This window comes from Benincasa hispida, chromosome 7 (assembly GCF_009727055.1).
Source record: "Benincasa hispida cultivar B227 chromosome 7, ASM972705v1, whole genome shotgun sequence".
NCBI classification, from domain to species: Eukaryota; Viridiplantae; Streptophyta; class Magnoliopsida; order Cucurbitales; family Cucurbitaceae; genus Benincasa; species Benincasa hispida.
The window spans coordinates 51,759,757-51,785,961 of record NC_052355.1 but is presented as its reverse complement, the minus strand read 5'-3'; the positions used below and the strand labels follow the sequence as shown (position 1 = coordinate 51,785,961).

The following is a 26,205-nucleotide window of genomic DNA, read 5'->3' as shown; positions in this document are numbered from 1 at the left end:
TCGTTTAGACGTGCACGCTATTCTTCCATCAACTTACGCAATGTCATTGTGGTTCAAGGTAGCGCCACTATGCTTCCATAACTATTGCATTATGCCTTTGAGTGCCGAGTGTAGCGCATAGCTAGCACAGCTAGCACAACTATGCTCCCACCAAGGGGCATTTTTGTAATTTCTTCTTCTTTTTGACGATTGATGCTCCAAAGCTCCTGTTTTTACTCTTTTTGATCCCGTTGTAGCTCCAAATGATTGTTCTACCTTTTAATTGTTCAATACCTACAAAATAGAATAATAAATGTATAAAAATCCACAAACAAACCTAAATTAAGTTAAGAAAAATAACACTTTTATGGTGCTATCAATTACCTTGATCCAAATAATTGTAATGAAATATAATATAGGAATGATTAAAATATGTAAGGGTAAAATTGGGATGTTAATATTGCCTCCAAATAAACCCCTTTATATATATATATAGTATAGATCTTCCATTTTTCAAAGTTTTCTCTTTTATTTGTTGTTTTCTGTTTTACTTTTGATCGTTTTTGTTTTTATTTTTTAAGCTAATTTTATAATATAATATTTTAATTCTTTTCAAAATATATTATATTGCAACTATTTCATTTCCAAAGAAAGTTTAAATTTAATTAACGATTAATTATGGTTAAATTATAAAATGAGTCACTCAACATCCATGTTTGTTTGTATTTAGTTCATCAACTTTAATTTTGAGCTTTTGGTTTTTTTTTCCTACCAATTTTTTTATTCTATGTTTAAATAATTAATGGAATAGTTAGATTATCAATTTAGGGTCCATTTATATATATATTATATATTTTTTCATTTATAGATACTTATTTAAGCATTTAGAAAGTCAATTCAAACACACTCTTAGTTCATAAATATATGGTGTTTGTTTCCATCCTAAGTCCAACTTTTATTTGGGACAAGAATTTAGGAAGCCAAGACTTTCTACACTATTTCCCATTGGTTTGAACATTATATTTTTTTTTTCTAATTTAATTTAAAAAGTTTATCGGCCAACTTTCGAACACCTCTAGTGATCGTTGTCGACCATCTTTGATCACCACTCTTGGCAATCCTGCCGGCAAACCGGCCACCTATTCTAGCCAAATTTCAACCACTGCCGACCAACTTCAACTGCAACCTTTGGCGATTGCGTCGGCCACCTCCAGTCGCCACTTCTGATGACCATACCAGCGAATTTTCAGCCACCGACTTTGGCCAAATTTCTGCCATCACTGACCAACTTTGGAAAATATTAATAAAAACACTTTTAGTGTATAACAAATCAAACAAACATATATATATATATAACTTCTAAGAAAGAGTTGCCAAACACATGTATGTTTTTATTTTATGGAAATCTTTTAATCAAAAGTGTTTAAATAAAACAAATTTTTTTAAATTATTTTTTTCTAAGTCATTCCAAAGAAGCCATTGGTTTAATTACAATAATATCTTTTTAAAATACATTTTCCCTTTCTTCTAATTATTTTTTTCATTTGGAGTTTTTTAATTTTAATTATTATTATTAGATAATTTTTTTTAGTTCTCTCTTTCCTTCTTTATTCATATGTTTCCTTAATTTTAGAATATTTCATTTATATTCTTCTATTTCTCCTATTTGTAAATTGACCATTATAATAAACATCCTTATATGCTTCTTTTTGTGTTATTATTATTATAGACACATTTTTAATAAAAAAAATCAAATAGTAAGTAGGGCTAGGAAGTAAGTTGGACTAGATTTTTGTGTAAAGTATAACCCATTAGATTGCAATTGCTAATATTTATTTAAGTTGCATGTTTAGAAAACCATCATTTAAATTAGTTAAAGTCGCAAAAGTATATATAGCATTTTATTTCAAAATCTAGTAAAATCAAAATATCAAAATATTAAAACAATAAATGAAATAAAATTATAATTTTAGTAAAACTCTATTTCAATTTTTTTTTTAAAAAAACAAATATTCTTCTAAATTTTTTAGATTATTTTAAATTTAACCATATTAATAATTAAGATGAAAAATTTAAACTAATCTAAAATCCAACCACTAATTAAATTTAAGAAAATATTTCACAATCTCAATATTTATAAATCTACACTCCATTCAGAAACTTCTTAAGCTTGTCCAAACACAAGATTCTTAAATTCAAACTTTCAAAACTTACATTTCAAACATAATTTTCTTAAATCTAGGCTATCGAAACCTTTCAGTCTAACCTTCAGCTCAACATTCCAAGGTTTAGCATTCCAAATCTACACACCAAACACCCTTAAATTTATGTATATTTGGTCCCAAATCAAGATAAATTTAGAGATCAAATTTGCAATTTAATCTGAATAAATACTCGACTAAAATTAAATTATTTTTAAATAAAAGAAGTTGCAATATACAATATTCTTTTTAAAGATTGAAATATTATAATATTCAATTAGCTAAAAACAATTGCAATTATCTTATTTCAAAAGGTTAAAAAAATAAATAGAAGAAGTAAAAGAAAAACCGAAAAAACAACAAATAAAAAACAAGGTAAAAAAATAGAAAAAGGGTAAAAACCAAAAAATTGAAAATTTACTGACTAAATCTGTAATTTAACCAATGAAATAAATTGTAGCATAATATATTTTCTTAAAAAATTGAAACATTATATTATTAAATTGACTTTAAAACAACCCATTGAAAATGTAAAAAAAGAAAAAAAAGGAAAAAGAAAAAAGAAAAAAACAAAATAAAACAAACAAACAAACAAACACAAAAGCACAGAAGAAAAATGGAAGATATTCTTGGAAAAGACGAGGATATGCAAAAATATATATAAAATAAAAATAAAAATAAAAATTGTGTAATAAGATTAATATCTATTATATAATTATAATAGGTTTTACAAAACATTATTAATAAAAGAAAAATTGTGTGTAACCTAAGCATTGGTGAGATTGACAGTCAAACAAAGGCCCAAGGGCATATTTGGGCAATGGCAGACCCATATTAAAGGCGGCCCAATAGCTTCAAGCTGCAAATTTCAAAACCTTCCAGCTCAGACCGATTGTGGTCATCCGAATCTGCACGTCAGGACTCTCAGGCGACAGTCGAGCAAATCCAGTAGAAGCGACGCCATTAGGGTTTTGCCTTTCATCCTAATCCTCGAGGTTTGAAGATTACTTTGTCCGGATTGATTCATGATAACCTGTTAAATGATGCGTTAAGATATTTGTAAATTCTTTTCTGCTTTGTAATTTCTCGACGAAAAGATTACTATGTTCTTCTAAGCACGGGGTCGATCAGAACTTCGATTTTTTCTTTATGGTTTGCTAACTTGTCTGATCATGGCGTAGAGTTTAGTTTCTTTCATCAATGTCTGAATTTTTATTATTTATTATTGATGGTAAAGAAAACTCAGGAAATGTAAACGCTAGCTAGTTTTATGCCGAGTTGAACCAACCTACTTGGCGCTTGTCGTTTGCACTTGTATTTTAAGACCAGTGTGATAACCATTTAGTTTTTGACTTTTGGTTCATGAAAAATTAAGCCAATTTCCTCTGAATTTCTTACCATGTTTGCATCTTTCTTAATTTAAAGAAGCAAAAACAAGTTTTTAAAACTACTTTTTTTGGTTTTCTTTACTGGCTTTTTTTTTTTTTTTCTTTTTTTTGAAACATTGGTAAAAAGTAGATGATAAACTAAGAACAAAAAATCAAATAGTTACCAAATGAGCCTTAAGAAATTTGCTGTTACAATAATGTATTAATATTTAATATCACACAATGAAGCAACAATTGTAATCTGTGAATCTGATACCCAGTATAACTGTGGGTGGTCAACGTTTTAATGCAAGAAACCCTTTGTAAGAACCACCTTATTTGAACAGTATCGATAGAAATAGGTGGGTTGCATATTGGTTCCCTAGAGCTCTAAGATACCCATAGTTAGAAGCAAAATACATGCCATATCAAACAAAGTCTTAGATGCTTCCCCATGAAGTTTTTGCACAAGAGTTTGATCATTTGTCGAACCCAATCCTGGTGCCTGGTTCATATGGACTATGCAGTATCCAATTTTTAGTGCCAACCAGTTGGCAAGAGCAACAGTAAGAACCATCCTAGTGGTACTAGCTTGGAGTACGATATTGAAGGTCTGACAATGATCAACATCCAGTGATTAAAAATCTTATCTATTAACTTGACCTTTTAATGAGCTTCTGCCCCATCTGGATATCTCTTCATTTTAAATATCCGTTTACACCTTGCAACCTTAGATGAGAAGCTTGGTTGGCAATAACTTGGACGGCAACAAATTTCTCAGGAAGTTACCTATATCCATAGATATACCATTCGCTGTGGAATCCATTTAGTCTCCCAGGGTTTTGTGCTTCCCGACGATTTATAACCATTCTGTTTCTTGAGGTACCCATGCCTACTCTTTCCTTCACTCGTACATTTAATCCTCTGCTACCATCTTAAGAAAGCAGATATATTGATGGAAAGATCACTCGTAACCATTTTGTTTTTTGTATACTCGTAATTTATTGGGCTTTACATGATAGACCCAAGTATTGCCTAATGGTCTAACAAATTAGAACTTAATGAAATATAACCAGCTAATTGTGTCTACTACAACTAAACAGAACCAGATGAACAGATATTCCAAACAAAACCATCTAAAGTCATTTATATTTCAGTGGCGTTCTTGGAGATGTCTCATTTTCTCCTTTTGTATAACTTGATTAAGTGTGGATCGAATTTTTTCGTTTAGCTTCTTCTAACAAGCCCTCGATTTTCATTTCTATCAATCCATTATTGATCTTTGCAAGACTTGTTCCTTGGGTGAAAACCATTATAGGCCATTGGATAGTATTATAACTGGTTTAATATTGTTAAGTTTGCAGCATTACAGCGGTGTCTTTGCTTGCTAAATGGCTGGACTTTTGGGATATAGGGGCCTTGGACCCAAGACAAAGAATATTGTTGTTGCTGGAGGTTTAACTGCCTTCGTTTTCGGGGTATATTTCTACACAATGAGAGCTGTTGGAGGTTCAGATGAACTTCAAGTAGCCATAGACCAATTTGAAGCACAGAAAAGCGACAAGGATTCAAATGCGTAACCTTGAAATGAGCTTTTTTTTCCATGGATATTCTTGAGACTACAACAATGAGGAAGCCATTGAAAGAGGAGGAAAATGACCACCGAGTTTTGACTCTTTTTTACCGCCCTTATAAATCTGGGAAAATAACGAATTCCTGGGCCTTCATAAACAACAATAATGTGTTTTCCATGAACTCTAAGTAGAAATATTATGTGGGGTTGCTCAGCTAGTTTTTCCATTTTGGGAGTTCAAATGTTATGTACTTTGACAATTCTATTACTTCTAGTGATTTCAATGGATGAACAGAAATGATTTATTCAGAACGCATGGTATGAAAAGTGATTCACGCACTGGTTAAAAATTGGTTATCAGGGATAGAAGGCTGCCACTAATTTTTCTGTACATTACACTTTGAGATATTAAATGTAACTTGGCACTTGCTCACTGAAAAGATTTCTAATGTTAGTAGTACTTTTTTCCACCGTTTTTTTTAAATAGAAACAAAAAATTTTATTGATAAAATGAAAAGAGGCTAATAATCAAAATATAATGTTACTTAATAAGCCAAAAGAATAATAGGATAAAGTAGCTAAAAGAATAATAGGATAAGGGGAGACGAGATCAATGGGCACACCAAAGGAAAAAAAATCATTGTTATCGTAGTACTTTTTTCTATTATATATATATATTATTTCTTTTTAATCTTCAAGTGCATTTGATTTTTTAGTTTAAAAAACATATCCTTTTATTTCTCGAAGTTTCTAAAATCAAGTGCATTTAGAAAAAATGTNTTTTTTTTTTTTTTTTTTCAAATTCAATTACTTTGGAAATAAAATTTTTATATTGAAGATAAAGCTGGAAACTGAAAAAATTAGCAGTTTGAAAAAGCTAAAATATTGAAAAAGATAGAAAAAAACGATAAAGAAAACAATACAACATACTGACAATATTTTAGAGATATTATGAGTGATATTTCCACGCTAATTCACCAATATATACATGATTTTGTTGAGCTAGAGATATATCAATAAAATGATATATTGCCAATAAAAAATCAACAATGTCAACGATAAATTGTAGATTTTCGTAAAAAATGATGTTACCATCGATATCGAAGACTTGATTCTATAAATTTTAAAATGTCACAATAATTTTATCCTAGGTTATAATGAGGTGGGTCCCATATTTTTATTGCACTTTACCATCGTGAGAGTACAAGGATTACGCTTAAATTGGTTAAAAGTACAATAACTAAATTTCACTAAATTATAGAAAATAATGATATAATTTTGTATTTTGTTTAATTTCAAAATTTTGAATAATACCCATAGTTAAAAAAAGGTTAAAGAAAAAGTTAAAAATTCCTTTATTAATGAATATTATGGAAATTTTTATAAATAGAAAAATCATATTTTATAGCAAAAAGTTTAGGAATGTTTTGGAACTTTTTATTATAAAATTTAAATATTTTTAAATATTTTTTATATTTAAAAATATCCCATAATTATATGATATTTAAAACTAAAAAATAATTTTAGAGAGGAAATAATTTTTAAACCTAGAGGATTAGGTTCATCTTGAAAACTTCAAAATCAAATGCACTTATTTTTCTTTAAAATTTGTAGACTAAAAAAGAATTTTTTTTTTCTATATTTTATATTATAGATGTAGTCTATTATTTATTTTAAAGCAAACGATGAATATAAGTTTGATACTCTTACTAATACTATAAATTTGTTCCATTACATTACAACCATGATATTTGGAGTCACTCATAATTTTTTATAAAAAAACAGAAGCAGACATCTAAACAAGTGTATTATATCTCAAAGTCATTCTCTTATCCTATGATATCAGGAAATGGGTCAGAATATTATGCAACTCAAGTGTCAGGGATGAACTTCAACAAGAACCCATATTCCCTGTTAAATACATAATAGTCAAAGAATTAAAATGACAAATAAATAAACGCAAAATTGGAAAATGACTAGTAGCAAAAAAAAAGCAATGATTTTTATACTCCACTGCCTCTTGAAAGGAGCAAAATGAAGCCCAGATCTCTATTTCACTTGATTAATTGCTGATATTGAAGGAAGCTTTTAATTTATTAGCCAAATGTGGCAGCGTATTCAAGCTTTCTTGTATTGATGCATCCACACACGACTCCAAATCATAGACACTCCCAGTTTTCTGCTGAAGCCTGGCTGCTTCGAACTTGTCTTGGCACACCATTAGTGATCTGTTCAATCTTTCCTGCATTCACATAATAACACCATCATGAGAATGAACCCCTTCAAATGTTCTAATTAGTCTTTGGTGATCAGAGAGTTCCTCCTCCATTCGTCATTCAAAAAAGAAGATCAATTTTAGTTAGTGATGTTTAGTCCTCGTGACATTCCATGTTTTTCTATGGGTAACATCTTAATTAAAAAGAGGATGGGGTATACGAGGATGCCTTACAGGGATGGGGTATTGTTAGGAACCAAGGTAAAATGAGATGTTTTTGTCCCACATTGGTTAGAATGAGATGATCAATGTGATACTTAATGGCTTGGCTCTCCCACCCCAATAACTTTTGGAGTGTGGTTCTCCAAGGTGCTAAAGTACTCAACAGAATTTTCGTGTGCTTGACTTTTTGTATGCCCTTGTATTCTTTTTAATCGAAATCGGTTGTTTCTATTATTAAAAAAATGCTTTAAAAAGTGTTTGGTTAAATTACAAAATTGATTTGGAGAATGTTAAAATTTAGTCTCTATGGTTTATAATTAGAATTTAGTCCCTACAATTTAATAAAATTCTAAAAAATAATCCCTATTGCAAAGATTATTTATAAAGGTTTTATAAACCATATGGACTACTTGTAAAATTTTATCAATTCTCACATGTTGTAAATTCATTATTCGATGTGAATTCAAGCTTTAGATCATGACTGTGTAATGCTGGATAGCTCATCTCTGAAAATCATTATATGTGTCGGTGATGAGGTAATGTTGTGGATGAGCTTTTCCATGGAAGCCTTGAAAGATAATCATGGCCTAGGTCATCCTCTTAAGGCCAAAACTATATATCTTCAGAGTAATGTGGCAGCAAATCCAATTTCAAAACCAAGTCAAAGCTAGTTTGAGTTAGAATTGAAGAATTTAGAGCATATGTTTATGTCATTTAGGAGTGTTTTGTCCATCGACTTTATATATTGGGATAAATAACTCAATTCCACCAACTTCAATAGTGTTCAATGTTGAACTTTGTACATTTATCAAGAAACTTTATCTTTCTCCCTTCTCTTTTTCTAATGTCTCCTAACTAGTGTGTTAAAAAACCCGATAACCCAAAAAAACAATCAATCCAACCTAACTCGTGCAGTTTGAGTTGGGTCATCAACTCATTTGAGTTGAGTTGGGTTCAAATAAAATAAAAATTTTATGGGTTGGATTGATTCATGGGTCATCTAAAGTAACACAAACCACTCCGAACCTATCACATTAGCTTTAAAATGTATATTTTTTAACTTATTAATACAAGTATATATACATATACTTATTTTAGTTTTATTTAATCTCATTATTTTTTGGACAATTTATTCTCCAACAAATCCTAAAAATAGTTTTTTTAGAACTTTGGAAAGAAATTTTTCATTAAATAAATTGAAATTGAGTTTTATTTTTAATTCAATATATGAAAATAATTGAATCAAACTTTTACGTATTAAAATTTTGGGTTGGATTGAGTTTATTTTTTTAATAAAGGTTATATGGGTTGAAGAAATTTACAACTTGAACTGGTTGGGTCTAAAAAGTCCTTCAACTCAATCCACGAACACCTTTACTCCTAACTTCGGACTAAATTGCACCCAAACACATACTTCTTAACTCCAACATATTAATTTCAAACTTTAGAACTCAACTCAATGCCCCAAACACATAAACATAGGTTAAAAAACACTTATTGTAAACTTTCATAAAAGTAACAATTTAATCTTTGAACTTTAACAAGTAACGATTTAGACTCTATACTATACAACTTGTAATGATTTAGTAAAAATGTTAATATGATTTAATGAAATTTATTCCTTGTATCGAGGATAAAGTTATCCAAAATCAAATTTGATAGTCCTTGTACTATCAAATTTATAACAATTTAGTAACTATACTTTACTATTTGATTTAGTTCCTATTATGAAAAATCTCATTATAATTAAGTGTCAATTTTTATACCAACAAATGATTAAGTTCGTTCCAAAGAATTAAACTATTATTTTCACAAGAGTTCGGTTCTTTTAACCATAAGATACGAAGTTAAATGGCTCGAGAAATCAAAACAGAGGTGGACGAAAAGGAGATGGATAATAACACGTACTTGAAACTTAGCCATTTCATTCTCAACATGTTGCTGAGCTTTAACAACTGGAACACTACAATTCTCAACGCAGTTACTAATCTCTTCCTGCCTTCTTCTTCTGTCGAAACACTCATATGCACATTTGAAATACGCTTGCTGCACTCAAGAATCATGAAAAACAATTTTAAAAAAAAAAAAAAAAAATCAAGCAAAAGGAAACAAGAAACAATTGAAAATGAAGATCATAAAGAGAAGGAAAAAGAAGTTCGAATGGAAAGAAAGGAAAACCTGAAGGGAAAAATTGACATGGTCTTGAATAGGACCCAGATGGGATTGCGCAGCCATGTTCACTTCGTTAAGCTTTTGCCTCATTCTCTCAGAAACTACTTGCTCTTCCATTGCTGCTATGTGATTCATCTTCTTCCTTCCAAATTCCCCAAACACAGAGAAGAATCCGCTGAAATCGCAGGGTGGAGCAAAGGGTTTAGGGTTTTTGCTTTGAATTCTCGTTTAACATGCCGGTTTTTATACTTTGGGCCCGGCCCATTTGAGCCCAGCCCATATATTTTCGATATCTCTTTCGCGCTAAATAGACAACGATGAATGAACGATCCCCTTCCGAGAAGCAACCAATCCCAATGGAGTATTTTGAAGACCCAATTTGTACAGACGTTCCCAATCTTGTTTCCTCTTTCGTTGACTCCTTTGTCGACTTCTCCGTCAGTGGCGGTCTCTTCTTGCCGCCGGCGAGCCCTGTTCCCGCTCCACAAGACGCACCGGCGAACCCATCGTCCTCGCAGCTGCATACCTGGTTACCTTCTCCGGACCGTCTAATTGCTGTTGGAGACCTCCATGGTGATCTTTCGAAGTCGAAGGAAGCGCTGAGACTTGCTGGATTGATCGATGGATCTGGAAGATGGATTGGAGGGTCCGCCACCGTGGTCCAGATCGGTGATGTGCTTGACCGCGGCGGCGATGAGCTTAAGATTTTGTATTTCCTCGAGAAGCTTAAGCGAGAAGCAGCCAAGGATGGCGGAATGATCATCACCATGAATGGAAACCACGAAATCATGAACGTCGAAGGTGATTTTAGGTACGTGACCAAGGAAGGGTTGGAAGAATTTAGGGCTTGGGGAGACTGGTTCTCCGTTGGCAACAAGATGAAGGCTCATTGCGTTGGTTTAGAAACGCCCAAAGATCCATTTGAAGGAATTCCTACGGCTTTTCGTGGTGTTAAGGAAGAGTTTCATCCTGGATTTCGTGCTAGAATCGCCGCTCTCCACCCTAACGGTCCGATTTCAGGTCGATTCCTGTCGCAGAACACGACCGTACTCGTCGTCGGAGAGTCAGTGTTTGTTCACGGTGGCCTTTTGCCGGGACACGTGTCATATGGGTTGCAACGGATTAACGAGGAGGTGAGAGATTGGATTAAAGGGTTGTCAGGCAAATTCGCACCGGACTATTGTCGTCGTAGCAACGCCATTGTTTGGTTGAGGAAATTTTCCGATGAATCGGCGACGAATTGCGATTGTTCTTTGCTAAAGCATGTTCTGGATACGATTCCGGGAGCAAAGAGGATGATAATGGGTCACACAATTCAGATGGCCGGAATTAATGGCGTCTGTAATAATCAAGCAATTCGAATTGATGTTGGCATGTCGAAGGGCTGCGCTGATGGCTTTCCTGAAGTTTTGGAGTTCATTGGGAACTCTCCGCCGCGTATATTGACATCAAATCCTTATATGAAGCAGTCTATGAACTCTCTAAATGTTGATACCAAGGATGGGCTCGGGCTGTTGCTTCATGAACATGGACAAAAACAAGTGGAGGTTAAGGCTTAGCATTGGCAAGAATTGATTCTGGGTATGTTAGATTATTTGGTGGGCTCTATTGTCTTCACATAGTTATTAATCACTCATTGGTACATATGATTCAATTGAAATAAAATATGTTGTTATAAGCTTCTAATGTGGCCTTTGTGTTGGATTATTGGCTCCCCATTTTGTATTATAACTTTGTCTTGATCTGATGTATGTTCTTTTTTGAAAATTCTTGAAAACGAGTAGTCCTGGTTAGAAGAAGAGTAGAAATATTCTATTTTGGTGTTCTTTAGACCATATAGTTTTGTCCGCATAAACGAAGATTAGAACTTAGAAGGTTAGCTACAATAGGATTTTAATATAATTTATCACGATTGTCTTTGCCTTGAAGAATGTTCAGAAAAATTATTCGAGTCAAATTTTCTCTTTCAATATGCTTTCAAAATAGCCCCATATACAACTCCTTTTCCATCTTAACTAGAAAACGAAGGAAATGAATCAAGGATTTGAACTTGTATAAGAGTCATGAAATGTTGCTTCAAGTTCTAGAGCTATCATTGCAGTTCATAACTCTCTGGAAATTGGTGTGAGATCTTCTGCACAAATGTGTACCATAAAACCATCAATAATCTTGAGCTCCATTGATAGACTCAGCAAATCTAACATAGAAGCTTTATAGATACCCTCTGCTTTGGCTTCTGTAGTTATGCCTCATCTGTATGTTTCAATGAATATATATTGTCGTTTTTTTATTCAACAACTGTGAGTTGGGACCGAACCATCAGCCTTTGAGATGGTAATTGGTCCATTATCAATTAAATTATGCTTGAATATCGATAAGAGGTATTTGACATTTTGGCGAAAAGGTGGGAAGGGATGTGCAGCTGATGAAAATGAAACAAATCCTTACAGCGAAGAATGGTTATTTTCACTCGGGTTGGTTGATGGTCTAGCTAGTGTGGAAAGCTCTGTCTTTAGCTCAAGATTGAAGACAAACTGCAACTGATTTTCTATTTCTCGCCCTTAAGCTATATTGAAACAGGTACAACTATAATATTGGTCATGAATCATGAGGGATCTGTATTTGCAACTCTCATGATTCATAACAGAAAGCTGAGAACTAGAGAATGCTAACTGCTATTTAACTACATAACTATCTGTGGAACCTGACTAGTTAAGATGATGATTTCACATCCCCATGGCACTGTTAGGGAGTTTTCTTTCCTTTTTTTCTGGGTCTGACATCAGAAAGACGTTGAGTAACTTGCAGACCTTCGAGATGCTGGAGTATTTGCTTTATGCTCGGACGATTTCTTGGAAAGAATTCTATACTGTGCATTGCCAGCTCAGTGAGTTTGATCCCCTCTTCTGCGCTGTAACCCCAGTCTTTCTGCAAGGTTTCATGGACAAGTGAGACATTTGGTCTGTATTCATTCTTTGCCCAAATGCTCACTGAGCTGTTTACAACCTTGTGATGATTTTGTTTTTCTAGATTCTGAGGTTCAACATCTCTTTTGGCTATAAGTCCCAGCAGAATTTCCCCCAAGGAATATACATCAGAGCTCATTTCCCCTTCACTCCCACCTGCAATGCCTCAAGGAATAAAACTTCAAACCTCAAGGACCAAAATGAAGTTTTGAGCCTATGTAACGAGCCCATTGACTCTTGTATTCACACCAAACTCCATACCTCCTATAGATGGATGAAAATAGCCAGAAGGAATTTGTACAAACTTGTAAAGTTTATCGTGGTCAAGGTTCGTCCTGTTGTTGTTAATCAGCTTGAATCCGCATAGCTTCGGCTTGCATTTCTGTTGAAATAAACAGATTAGCAATCTTGAAGATTCATGAGATAGCAGTAGCTTTGAACTCTTCATAGTTCAAAGATAACATGGAAACTATTCTGACCCAATCAAGCAGTATATTTGATGCTCTAAAATGGAAGGCAAGACTTTGCTTTTCTTGACTGTGAATGAAGTCCAACAGCCGAGCAAGTTCGAGAATTACATCAACTCTCTGGAGCCAATTAAGAAGATCGTCTACAAATAGAATATTAATATCTCAGATTACATCAAAGACATTGGTTCTATGGCAATCAAAGAGTAAAAATTACCTCTTGCCATAAGATTTTGCAAGGAACCCAATGGATTGAGATCATAAACAAAACCCTTGACTCCATCTTCACAGCAATAACCAATCAGTTTTGCCAAACTGGGATGGTTTTTTAGAGATTGATGTGTTGACAACGTTACTTCTTCCTGAAAAGACAGAATTTGAAGTTTTGAAAATGGAGGTAATTATAAACTTAAAATTTGACTACTCACTTGAACCAAGCATTGGTTGGCTGTTGGTTTGTCGAATTCTGGCTTTTGATCCCATATTTTTACTGTCACGTTTCGAGTTTCTGTTGTAGTTGCAGCGGACCACGGTGGTCGGAGCTGCCCTCTGTAAAATCTGCTGGATTGAGTTATTCCGATCAGATTGTTGCCGTTGAAATTGTTGGTAATTGATTTCAAGTCCTCTGATGTAAAGACTAAGACATTCCCATTTTCAGAATCCGCCGCACGGTGGAGGTTGAAGAAACTCAGCATCTCCGCCATGGAAAATACGTTGCGAAAACAGAGCAAAATATGGGAGTTGCAGAACCGTTGACTCTCGAGGATAAATAAACCACCGTTCTTTGCTTCTGCCTGGATGATCTGTGCATTATTAATAAATATTTAAAGAAAGATGGGTTGTTTCATTTTCACCGGTAATTTCCTTAGCAAGTGGACTTTTTCAGGTTAAAGCCATACGAAGAAGGTATAGCAGAAGAACGAAGCTTTGACCAGCTTCGCCGCAATTTGTGACGAAGATGGGTTCATTCGGTGGAAATTTAAATTTAAATTCAATTTTCTTTTTCTAGAAAGAGAGTCAATTTCTAACGATTTTCCTTTTACGTTAAATTATACTACCCATTTTGACATGATGTTAAAATATTACGTCAAGCTTCCATGAATGAACAATCACAGGTTAGGGAAAGAAAAGGAAAGAAAGGAATTGGGAAGTATACGTGGAAGTTTCCCAGGAAAACAAGAGTTACTCCATTGTGCAATGCTTGATTCAGAAAAGGTATATGAATAAACCAATATCACATTCGAATGAGATAAATTCTGAAGATGTGGAAGTATGATTAAAAGAGGCTTCAAAAAATTGAAGCTACTACTACCTATACCATAAAAATGCACATTCCTTTTTTGTAGCTCAATTATAGATACTTCAAAATCAAGTGTGTTTAACTTGAAGCATGTGAGTAATATTCACTCCATACTTTTGGTTTGATATGTGCTCGGTCTAAAGATGTCAAGCCTATGATTGAAGAGTTCCTCCACAATTTGCCATTTGGGGAGAAAGACCATTTTCTTTGGCTTGCTAGTATGTTCAAGTCTGGGTTTTGTGAAGTGCATGGAATAGTAGGGTGTTTAGGGGATTGAGGGGATCCTTGGGAATTATGGTCCTCGTCTGTTTTTCATGTTTTCCGTGAGCTTCAATTTCAAGGTTTTTTTTTTTTTTTTTTTTTTTTTTTTTTTTTTTTTTTATTACTCAATTAGAGTTGTTCTCATTAAAAAAATGACATGGTGCTGCTTCTAAATATAATCAATAAAATAGATTTTAAAAAAATGTTATATTTAATGGAATTCCTGTCCAATGAAATTTTATTTGGTTCAATTAATTTTAGAGCAAGCTAGCTTCTGTTTAGAAAGAGAGCTAATAAGCCTGCCTGAATGAATGGCATGAATCAACAACATCCCACCAAAAAAAGGCTCATGCCAATCTCACCCTTAAGAACTCTACAAATTTCTCATTCACAAAGCATGATACAACCTTTCAAAACTCTTCATTCAAGAAGAGGGAAGTCGACCCTTATCGACACCTGCAGAAAACTACAACTCCGCCATGGCTACTTGCAATCGAGATTTGGTAGAAGACGAGGAACACATTTTCCGCAGCCAACTTCCTGAGGTCCAAGTGCCTGATGATATCACACTGCCAGAGTTTGTACTTCAGAATGCCGAATCATATGCTGAAAATGTAGCATTTGTGGAAGCTGTGAGCGGAAAGGCATACACTTACCGCGAAGTCGTGAGGGACACAAATAGATTTTCCAAGGCCTTGTGGTCTCTGAGGTTGAAGAAAGGGCAGGTGGTTATTGTTGTTCTACCCAATGTTGCAGAATATGCCATTGTTGCTTTAGGGATAATGGCTGCTGGAGGTGTGTTTTCTGGTGTAAATCCAGCAGCTCACATATCAGAAATCAAAAAGCAGGTGGAGGTAGCAGAAGCCAAACTCGTCATCACAAACAGCGCAAACTTTGAAAAGGTAAGATAGAAACTGTTGTTGATATTGATCGTATTTCTTTCAAATTCAACTTGTCTCACTTACTATCTATGTTGTTGAGAACAGGTGAAGGAATTAAAGCTACCTGTTATCTTGTTGGGGGAGGAACTAATTGAAGGTTCCATGAATTGGCACAAACTGCTTGAAGCTGCAGACCGTGCAGGCAACAATTGTGTTAAAGAAGATATTAAACAGAATGATTTATGTGCTCTTCCTTTCTCATCAGGAACCACAGGGGTTTCCAAAGGTGTTATGTTAACTCACCGAAATCTCATAGCTAATTTGTGTTCGACTCTCTCGGGTGTCCCGCAAGAAATGGAGGGCAAGGTCACCACGTTAGGTCTCATTCCATTCTTCCATATTTATGGGATCACTGGAATATGCTGTGCCACACTTAGAAACAAGGGAAAAGTTGTGGTGATGGGAAGATTTGATCTCCGGACCTTCATTAATGCCCTCATAACACAGGAAGTCACATTTGCTCCAATTGTTCCTCCTATCATCCTGGCTTTGGTTAAGAATCCTATTGTCGAAGAATTCGATCTTAGCGGTCTCAAACTTCAGGCTATCATGACTGCAGCTGCTCCGCTCGCACCTGAACTCCAATCTGCCTTCGAGAGAAAGTTCCCGGGCGTGGATGTTCAAGAGGTAATTTAGTTATATAGATTTTGACAGCGCTCATCTTTTGTTGATTCCTTCAATTTTTTAGCTATGACTTGTCTTCAAACTTCCTGTTTTCGGCATATCAGAAGTGAACCGAGCTCCACCGTCGCATTGCAGAGTTAATCCATGGGATCCTGACTCCTGACTTGTAAAATAGGCTAACTAATTGTTGTTGATCACGGACAGGCATATGGACTAACTGAGCACAGCTGCATCACTCTCAACTATGGAAGTATAGGCAAAGAGAATCTCGCTGCAAAGAAAAACACAGTTGGCCGCATTCTCCCTAATCTAGAAGTCAAATTCATCGACCCGGACAGTGGAAGGTCTCTGCCGAAGAACACCCCAGGTGAAATCTGTGTAAGAAGCCAGTGTGTGATGCAAGGTACAGAACATTTGATGCAGAAAATCTGCCTCAGGATCTCAAATTAATGGCACGTTTGAGAGTGATTCTAAGATTATTAATATTACTTAAAAAATACTTTTAATCATGCCAAATCAATTTAATAGCATGAGAATTACATTTAAAAAGATAAATTTAAACATTGAACTGATATTGAATCATTAAAAGTTTATTTCGGAGTGATTCTAAATACGATAAAAATGATTTTAACAGTTTCAAGATCACTCTCAAACATACACTAAATGTGAGTTGAAACTTCCCTTGTTTCAGGTTACTACAAAAATGAAGAGGAGACTTCAAGGACTATCGATAACAAAGGCTGGATGCACACTGGGGATATTGGATACATTGATGACGATGGTGACGTGTTTATTGTGGATCGTATCAAGGAATTGATCAAGTACAAAGGCTTTCAAGTAAAGACATAACGTAACATAACCTATTTCAAGTTGATCCATTGGTTGATAAAAGGGAAGCTGAAGATGTGAAAAATGGAAGTTTGCAGATCAAACTTTCTTTTTTTTTTTTTTTTTTTTTTGGTGTTTTTTGCATGTGACATTAAATAAGGTGATGGATGTCATTGATTTCTCTGCAGGTTGCTCCAGCTGAGTTAGAGGCGATCCTCCTCACTCATCCCTCCATTGAAGATGCAGCTGTGGTGCCGTAAGATTCCTCGTCTCACATTCATTTCACTTCATGTTGTTCAATTTAAAGATAAATTAGGTAAAAACAATGTTATGCTGCGTCTGTATTTCAGACTGCCAGACGAAGAAGCAGGTGAGATTCCAGCAGCAAGCGTCGTGATGGCTCCGAATTCGAAAGAAACTGAAGAGGAAATAATTAAACATGTTGCCTCAAATGTCGCCAATTACAAGAAAGTCAGGCTAGTTCATTTTGTGGATGCTATCCCGAAGTCGCCTTCTGGGAAAGTTATGAGAAGGTTGGTCAAAGAGAAGATGATCGAAAAGATTCGAGCTGAATCTGCCTCTTAGATCTGTCTGATTAAGCACAGTATTAGCCTGAGAGATCTTTGAGTAAACTCCTGTCATATCAATATTTTGATTGTATCTCCTATTGGCAATGGCTAGTGAAACTCCACATGGTTCTCTAGTTAGCCTCGAAACTTATCTTGTTGCAAATGGGCACAAGATTTCCAAGTTGATCTTCAATAATAGGGATAATAACGAGAGGCTTTGATAAACAAAAGGCCTACTTTCGAAAAGATGCAAATGGGCACAATGATTTTATTTCAACTTCTATTTTTGTAAATGTGTGTTTGTAGTCAATATCATCTAGTTTGTTTTCTTTTTCCCAAATATAGTTTTAAGATTGTCCATTGATTTTTAAAACTATAAGTACGCCTTTGATTTAACCTGAACTGATATTTAAAAGAGATTTGATTTCAAATACTTACATCACACATGAACAAATAGCTTCTTTTTTTTTTTTCATAGTATTTATGGAAACATTAAAAACATATGTGATTATAAGTTACAGATTAAAGATAATTTATCCTTTTTTTACTTGTAACTTATTAAACACAAAATTAAAAGTTGAGATCAAATAGATAAGCAATTTTTTTTATTAAAAAAAAAACATTTGGGAGTTATCTTCAATATTCTAGCTCGATGTAGATTTTGCATCAAGCATATTGTAACACTTTTAGGAATAATAATTAAATGTATAATATTTCTAAAGAATTGAAAATATAGCAAAATCTATTAGGCTGCATAGATAGACTCCTACCAATGACATACTCTAAGAGTTTGGTAGTGAAAAATGAAAAAAGAGTTGAGGGTACAATTTAATGAAAAATTTTAGTTAATAAAATTTAAACAGAACACCAAACTAATAACATAACACAAGCAAGGAAAAAGCGGACTACGTTTGTCAAATTAAAGAAGGCCTCGACTACGGATGTTGCTGACCTGTCCAGCTTCGAAAAGAGCCACCGATGGCCCCCACCCATAACTCAAGGATTGTTTCCTAAACTCCAAAAGAGCGTCCAACGTTGAAATTGGAACTTGGAGCGGAGGAGACTTCGTGTTTCACTAATGAAGGCGGCCTTTCTCCTTTTTCACATACAGTAATAATGCATAAACTTTGACTTGTAAAATAAATTTGATCTAATCTAAACCGTCCATCGTCAACATATAAAAAGATTATTTATTCTTTATTTTGCCTTTTAAAAATCATTTTTCTCCAAAGTAGGGAGACTTTGTTCAACGATTTAATAAAATAGTTGGAAAATAATGTGATCTTACTATCTGTACACTAATCTTAAATTTGCTTTCAAAAAATTATTTTAGATAACAAAATGTTCGAAATATGTACACGGCTTCACAAAATCAAAATGTATGAAAGACTTTAAATGATGTAATATTTTTAAATTGTCAACAAAATGACAAATACCAAAATAAAACCTTGTACATATTTAAACCCAAAAGCAAAAGTAGGTTATACCTTTAAAGTTAATGGAATGAATATTATGTAGTTTAAATAAGAAAGACAACAAAGCTACACCAAAAAGTACAAAAATAAAAATAAAATAATTGAAACAAGATTGAAGCGACAAAAGAGAATTGAAATCCTTCCGAAAACATAATAAGTAAAACAATAAGATATAAATTACCAGGACACCTACTTCATCTAATGTTACCCGTATGTAATCTCATAATACCCATTCAATGCGTTTCTGAAGCTTACCTTCATCTACATTGCATCCTCAGGGCTTTATTTTAGGAACTATTTATTTCTAAAAAAATTGTCTAAAAAATAATGCTACCAAAATTTCAAACCTTAATTCTTTTTCCAAAAAATAAAAAATTCAGACCACATTTGTTCTGAAATTAATGGTTATGAAAAAATAAATAAAAGATAATTGTTTTAAATGACAAAACTGCTAAAAATATTTTCAAATGTAACAAAATGTCAATCTATTAGTGAAACATTGATAGACATCTATTGACATCAATCACTGACATACAGTTACATTTTGTTATATTTGTAAATAAATTTGATCATTTTTCTATATTTGAAAACAGCCCTAAAATAGAATGGTAATTTTAGCCCACTTACAGAAAATGGTAAGTACATGTCTATCTTGCTTTCGATTGCCACGAGACCACAAACACCACTTTTTTTCTGGCTGATTTAAATACTTCATCAAACTCATAGGAAACTACCAAGTGTAAAAGATAAACTTACTCCAAATAGTTGGGTAATGAAATATTCCTGTAATGACTACAGGAACATCTCATGACAGTGAGTGAACATGGCCACATGGGAATGACAAATAATAAATGAGATATAAGAATAATGATGACGAAAACGGCCCTTGGCGAGCCAAAAACAGATAGCAATCTACCTAAAAATTCAATCTAGTAAATATAACCTAAGTCATTGCCTGAATTTCAAACTCCATTTGGGAAGCAACCATTACTTTTGACGACCATGCACCATGCTAACATAATTTATTGACCATAATGAATGATGACGTGACCCCACCAAATAAGGGTAATAAGTAAAGAAAGTAAATCCTATCTAATCCAATGCATCCTCTGAACTTTGGGACCCTGTCCTAGAAAAATATCAGTTCAGCACACCCAACAGCACAAAGACAATGAAGATTTCAAAACCGAAAACCCAAAAGGGTAGAGTCTAGTCTACTCGCAACATATTTTAGTGCACAAATTAACAGGCCCACTAGACTAAAAAAGTGGATTCCAAATGTAAATGTCCCTAATAACAGAAACCAACCATTAAATCTTTTGCCAGATCATATGATATAGTGAATTAAATGAGTGAAAAGACCATCACTAAAATTGAGTTAATACAACTTGACACGGATCAAGAGAGGTAGACTGACTTGACAACTGCTGCAACATGAGAGGACGACAAGACTGACTTTCAGACACCCATATTGAGCAACGCTGGAAGATAAATCTGGACCTTCTCAACCCTCAAACATGTTCTAGAACTCACTGGAACAGTACACAATGACAAATTAATGCATGAATGGGAAAACAAAATTAAGAAAAAAAAATTGGGTATACACAACGAAAGTACTAGCACTACCACCGAAAATATACTGAAAGGGTTCCCCTTTTCATGTGGTTCATAAATTATCTTGTTAATTAAATTGAATGGAATCCACTTCATAATGCATACATATCTGAACAAAAGCACAAGCAATTGCAAACAACACACAGAGATACAGAAACTCAAACAACAGACCTGATCATTTTCTTCCTGTGCTGGTGATGGGGATTTCTCTGAATCCGCTGGCTTGTCTGCTCCACAATTTTGTCTATTGCACTTGGTTCGGAATGGATAATTTATGTTGTTACATTTCTCACACTTCCAGCTACCCTCTGGCGTCTTTTGTTCTGGAAGGCATCAACAAGTACATTAGAAATCAACAAATCATGAAAGTTTCAAGAAATTCGGGAAGGAAATGGCTTCTGATGGAACAGGCCAATATGTTCAACTTACTAGAACTTTTGTCATTTTTGATACCCTGCATTTCAGAGATACATGAACAAAATAAAATGAAAAGGTTAGACTTGCAAATAAAGTTAAGTGAACTCAAATTTCATGAGTTATGCATAACAGAAATATGCCAAGCGTACTCCTAAGAAAATAGTTTGACAGACCTGTGACCCGGGCTTTGGTGTATTGCATTTCCTCATGTTACAAACAGTTCTAAAGGAGAAGTTGATATTTCCACATTTTGGGCATGCCCAATCATTGTCGCGAGTAGTGTCTGGGTGAGCATAAGTAATAAATTAGATGTTAGAAGTTTCCATCACCATTAGTCAAAGGTAGCAGACAACAAGCAAGTAAAGAATGACAACCTGCACCCTTCTTCTGAGATATATCATCTGGAAAAAAACCTGGCCTCGGACCCTGGAAAATATGATTGCTCATAAATTTTACATAAACGGTGAGATAGACAGGGCAGAAATTTGGAACTCAATCAAGAAACACCACTACATAAAAAATGCAATAGAAATGCCTTCAGATAGATTTATCAAAAACCTACTACATAGTTGACACCTGCGATAAAGAATTGCAGGGGTAAGTTTTTATCCACAAAAACGTTTTGTTAATCCCATTTGAACATCCATTCCAATAGGAAAGACATTTCCCTTCAATATTCAAGCATTGAAATTCTTTCTTTTAAAAAATCAATACAATTCTCTGTAGTTCGTTTGTTAGTGTATTATTAGAACATATTTTCAAAACTAACGTAAATATTGTAACGTGAAATGATGCGTTTCTTTTTAAAATTTCTTATCCTCAGAAAACCAAAAGATTTGATGTTCACTTTCTCAAGATTTGCGTAGAAACCTATCATCGTTAATCTGTCTATAGATATCAAATATCATCACTTGAGGGGAAGATTAGGGCTAAAAATACACCAAATTTGAAACTTCAAGGACAAAAACAAAATATATATATTTGATGAACCGCCAGGTAAAAAATTAGTATCAAAAGACCTACCATGGCGCCAGGGCCCATTGGCAAAGCCATGCCATAGCGATCCATTATGGGTGGCATACCATACACTGCACCTACGAAAACAGTAAGGAAACAAAATAAATAGATAAATAGAAGATCGATCAACACAGCACCCACTTCCCATAAAATGTTTGTGGAAAACAGATCAATGAAGTTCAAGTCATAATTTTGATAGACAGAACAATATGATGTAATAAATAAGAATCATGTATGATATCTAATGGGTACTTATTCTTTTGGATTAAAGACCATATTTGTAGGTTTGGGAGAATCTTTTTGTATGCCCTTGTATATTTTCATGTTTCTCAATAAAAAATCAGTTTCTTATTTTAAAAAAAATCACAGAGAAATGTAAGCACAAAAGAAATGAAACATACTGTTTCCCATCATAGATCCACTTGAATAAGGTGCAGGCCCAGATAAGTGCAAGGGCCTGTAGGGGCTGCCTGCAGAAAACCGGCTGCTGTAGTTGTAATGATATGCTGATCCCCCAGAAAATGGCACATCATAGGGAGGTATAGATGAACCGTTGAATATGGAAGAACCATATGGTGGTACACCAGGATACATTGAAGAGGGTGCACCTGAACCCATGTAAGGAGCAGAATAGGAGTAACCCTGCGGTGCTTGAATGGGCTTGGCAGCAGATTTCTGGAGAGAGAGAGAAAGCTCAAGTAAGATTATTTGTTTATCAAGAAAATATGGAGTTCAACCGTGTGTTTGGTGATGATGTGGAGGGTTAAAAACCAACTTTTCTTTTATGAAAGAAAAGCATAAGAGGTGTAGAGAGACTGGCCAAGGAATGTTACAAGTAACTAAAAAAAAGTGAACCAAAAATCATAACTACTAGAGTTCTTGGTGAGACTACCATAAGAACCTAAACCTAATCAGTTGTCAGTTGTGAGAAAATGCACATCTTATACCGTAATTACAAAAAAAATCTAAAATGCAAAACATAATTACCACCTAAGAATGAAAAAACACAAACAATCAAACTCCAGAATAAGCTACGAAAAATGAAAAGTATATGAGAGATGACAAGAACACTTGAAATAAAATGTTCCTTCTCCAAAGACGACTAAAATGAAAAAGTTGTGTGCACTTTTTAGTTACAGATTTAAATTTTTTTTTAAAAAAAAAAAAGAAAAGAAAAAAAGAAAAAAGCAACAACAACAACAACTCTTCTGCTGTGTATGCAGTTAGATATAAATATAAAACACTGCGCTACATACTAAAGTCTTATCTAGATTATTAACACCCAACATAATCAGGTTCTGCAAATCGATACAAGAAATAATTCAAGTCTCCTTAGGGGCATCAGTCATGTCTTACAGAATTATGATCAGCAGGACGTGGCTGAGTGCAATTGCGCATATTGCAAGTTGTTCTAAATGAAAAATTGACGTTTCCACAACTAGGACAAGTCCAATCATCTTCCCTTCGGCTACCTACAAACAAATAAACAAATAAACAAACCTACACAGAGACAGAGACAGATAGAGACTCGTAAGGAGAAAAAGAAGCGCCTAACTAAAGACAAACAACATCGAATACTGGAAGACTCAAATATCAATAGATTCGATTTCGTTATTGGTGCATTCACTCAAAAAAAGCTAATAATAATTGATAATAAATTTATAAATGTAACGTAGATGTGAAAGAATGTTTGATTAAATATGAAGGTATAACTGAATTACAAAGGAAACGGTGGCGCCTATACATACCATCAGTTCTAGCACGTTTGGCTGCAGAGGAATTCCTGCTATCAACCTGTAAAAGACACAGAAAATAAAAGAAGGAGAAGATTAAGAAATTATTTTTCATAACTAATGGATCCATTAATTCAAAACCCGTAGAACTCTAACTCAAAATTCTCCGGAAGTATCTAGCAATTTCAGCCTGAATGCGAAACATAGAAATCGTACGGGGAGATAGAGAGAGAACAAATACAAACAAAGATGCGCAAGTAGATCGAACTGAGTCTAAGTATCATCCAGACTAAGAATAACTGGCCAATATCATTCTAATTCAATACCTTGAGGAATAACAGGGTGCAATTATGCATCCATTCAACGACAACAAATAATTAACCAGGGATTTTTTAGGGTTTAAGGAAGCAAGACCTCGAATCTTACAGAAAACAAAGCAATAAACAATTAACAAAACAATTAAGTGAGGGAACGGACCTGAGACATGTTGCGACTTATGAGAAAGACGATGACGGAGAGATCTTGTTCTTGGACTCGGAATAGCTGCGTGGATCTTTTCTTCAGTTGGGAACGGCGATGCTCGTCGGGTAAAAGGGGGCACGAACGCCGTTTCGTAGCGTGAATGAGCGCGAGTGGGCTGCCCAAGTTCGCTCGTTTCTTTATACGGTGCACTATAAGTGGGCCTTTGCCCGGCCCTATAAAAGTTTTTAAAATCTCATTAAAATTCCTTTTATCACCCAAATCATCTCTTAAATTACTATTTTGTTCATGTTAGTTTGTTTTATACTTATGACAAATTCGTAAAGAGAGAAAAAAATATTTATTATAAATATTATGATAATAAATGTCCTCGAATTGTTGATTTTGAAAGATGGACAAAATCCATGAAAATTGAAGATTTTATAGAAATTCCTTATTTTATATTTTACTAATTTAATTTAATTAATTAATATATATTTCTGTTTTAATTTATTTAATATTTATTTTATTATTATATCCTATTTATATTTATTTTAATATTATATTTTATTGGTATTTGTTTTCCTCTTTGCTCCTCAAATTCACAACAAGTTATTATCATGAATCGTTTTTCCTATTAAAGGTAAGACCAAAGATATGTCAGCTTTTCTCTTCTTTCTTATAATTAATAAATTAAATGTTGTTTTATATATTTGATATATATATTAAATTTCTAATATGAATATAATATTTTGTAATATTGTTACTATAAAAATATTATAAAATTAGAATTTGTAGCATTTGATATTAATGGTAATAATTATTTGTCATTAGTGCTTGATGCCAAAATACACCTGAATCCTATAAAAATTTGATCATCAAAAAACAATATTTTTTCCTAAAGCTCGTCGTAAATGGATACACTTGAGGCTCCAAAATTTTAAATCAATATGTTAGAGAAACATTTTTCTACACTTTGGATATGCTTCTACAATAGAAATATTGAGAGAAGTATTTTAAAAATACTCTACACACATCTGATGTCTTCTCGTGGCTAAATGAAATAAAAAGTTATTGATTAAAAAAATATGAATCGTAGCTGGATAAAAAATCATGAATCTCGACCAACTGAAACAACAACATTCCCTAAAGTGAATGTTTGAATTTTAATAATAATCGTGGTCAAGGTCGTGGTCGTGGTCGAGATCGTGATCGTGGTAGAGGAAGAAATAATTATTATTTTCGTGATGATCGTTCTAATCATTCAAATTTCAAAAGAACCACACAAAATGATGATAAGGAAAAACTCATCAGATAAGAGTTCAAAAAGTATTGAAAATAAATGCTTCCGATGCGGAATAACTGGGCATTGGTCACGTATCTGTCGTTGTCAAAACAAATAGTTGATCTCTATCAAGTCTCCCTAAAGAAAAAAGAAAGAAAATGTGGAAACAAATTTTGCATATCAGGATAATGAGATATTTTACCCATCCAATATAACAGATTTGGATGTGGCACATTTTTTCTCCTGAAGAGAAAATTGGCACAATTGGTGGCATAACAAGCGTTTATTTTGATTTTGAGAATATTTAGTATTAATGTTGTCCGTTTTTTTATTTTCATATTTTTTTCTTGGTTAATATTGAATTTTGTATATTCCAAGTGTTGTTTTTCTTATTGTAATTATTTTCTTTTAATGAAGAAACCTGGATCATTTTCATATGTTGGGTGACTCAAAAATGAGCAAAAATATCTATGTCTGGCAGATAGTACAACTACATACAATACTTACAAGTAGAAAATAT

The 26,205-nt window shown here is 33.7% G+C and overlaps 5 protein-coding genes and 1 pseudogene across 7 annotated transcripts; 3 read left to right on the top strand and 3 right to left on the bottom strand.

The window, feature by feature from the left end:
* The first annotated feature begins 3,019 nt into the window (after positions 1–3,019).
* On the top strand, positions 3,020–5,432 carry LOC120080790. Of its 2 annotated transcripts, none has more exons than XM_039035417.1 (2): positions 3,020–3,175; positions 4,912–5,432. In XM_039035417.1, exon 2 carries the CDS (start codon positions 4,939–4,941, stop codon positions 5,125–5,127), a length of 189 nt encoding a protein of 62 aa, XP_038891345.1. In that variant the 5' UTR covers positions 3,020–3,175; positions 4,912–4,938; the 3' UTR covers positions 5,128–5,432. The 2 variants fall into 2 exon arrangements, with proteins under 2 accessions (XP_038891345.1, XP_038891346.1); XM_039035418.1 differs by having other exon boundaries at positions 3,033–3,175; positions 4,905–5,432.
* Positions 5,433–6,806: 1,374 nt separating this feature from the next.
* On the bottom strand, positions 6,807–9,999 carry LOC120081963 (protein FAM136A-like). Of its 2 annotated transcripts, XR_005482998.1 has the most exons (4): positions 9,736–9,999; positions 9,466–9,603; positions 7,130–7,362; positions 6,807–7,031 (listed from the first exon to the last, which is right to left on the bottom strand). XR_005482998.1 is itself a non-coding variant. In XM_039037150.1 (3 exons), exons 1-3 carry the CDS (start codon positions 9,862–9,864, stop codon positions 7,183–7,185), a joined length of 447 nt encoding a protein of 148 aa, XP_038893078.1. In that variant the 5' UTR covers positions 9,865–9,995; the 3' UTR covers positions 6,932–7,182. The 2 variants fall into 2 exon arrangements, 1 of the variants encoding a protein (XP_038893078.1); XM_039037150.1 differs by having other exon boundaries at positions 6,932–7,362; positions 9,736–9,995.
* Positions 9,955–11,415, top strand: LOC120081960 (shewanella-like protein phosphatase 2). Its single transcript, XM_039037147.1, has one exon. The coding sequence runs from the start codon at positions 10,047–10,049 to the stop codon at positions 11,286–11,288; it is 1,242 nt and encodes a 413-aa protein (XP_038893075.1). The 5' UTR covers positions 9,955–10,046; the 3' UTR covers positions 11,289–11,415.
* Positions 11,416–11,691: 276 nt separating this feature from the next.
* On the bottom strand, positions 11,692–14,802 carry LOC120081961 (annotated as a pseudogene).
* Positions 14,803–14,915: 113 nt separating this feature from the next.
* On the top strand, positions 14,916–17,931 carry LOC120081959 (4-coumarate--CoA ligase-like 1). The gene is made up of 6 exons (XM_039037146.1): positions 14,916–15,625; positions 15,710–16,291; positions 16,493–16,691; positions 16,980–17,125; positions 17,305–17,372; positions 17,467–17,931. The coding sequence occupies exons 1-6, from the start codon at positions 15,203–15,205 to the stop codon at positions 17,699–17,701; spliced, it is 1,653 nt and encodes a 550-aa protein (XP_038893074.1). The 5' UTR covers positions 14,916–15,202; the 3' UTR covers positions 17,702–17,931.
* Positions 17,932–20,320: 2,389 nt separating this feature from the next.
* Positions 20,321–24,582, bottom strand: LOC120081962 (ranBP2-type zinc finger protein At1g67325). Its single transcript, XM_039037149.1, has 10 exons — positions 24,419–24,582; positions 23,957–24,002; positions 23,565–23,680; positions 22,610–22,883; positions 22,215–22,285; positions 21,566–21,617; positions 21,365–21,474; positions 21,204–21,228; positions 20,946–21,097; positions 20,321–20,692 (listed from the first exon to the last, which is right to left on the bottom strand). The coding sequence occupies exons 1-10, from the start codon at positions 24,425–24,427 to the stop codon at positions 20,690–20,692; spliced, it is 858 nt and encodes a 285-aa protein (XP_038893077.1). The 5' UTR covers positions 24,428–24,582; the 3' UTR covers positions 20,321–20,689.
* Between the last annotated feature and the right edge of the window lie 1,623 nt (positions 24,583–26,205).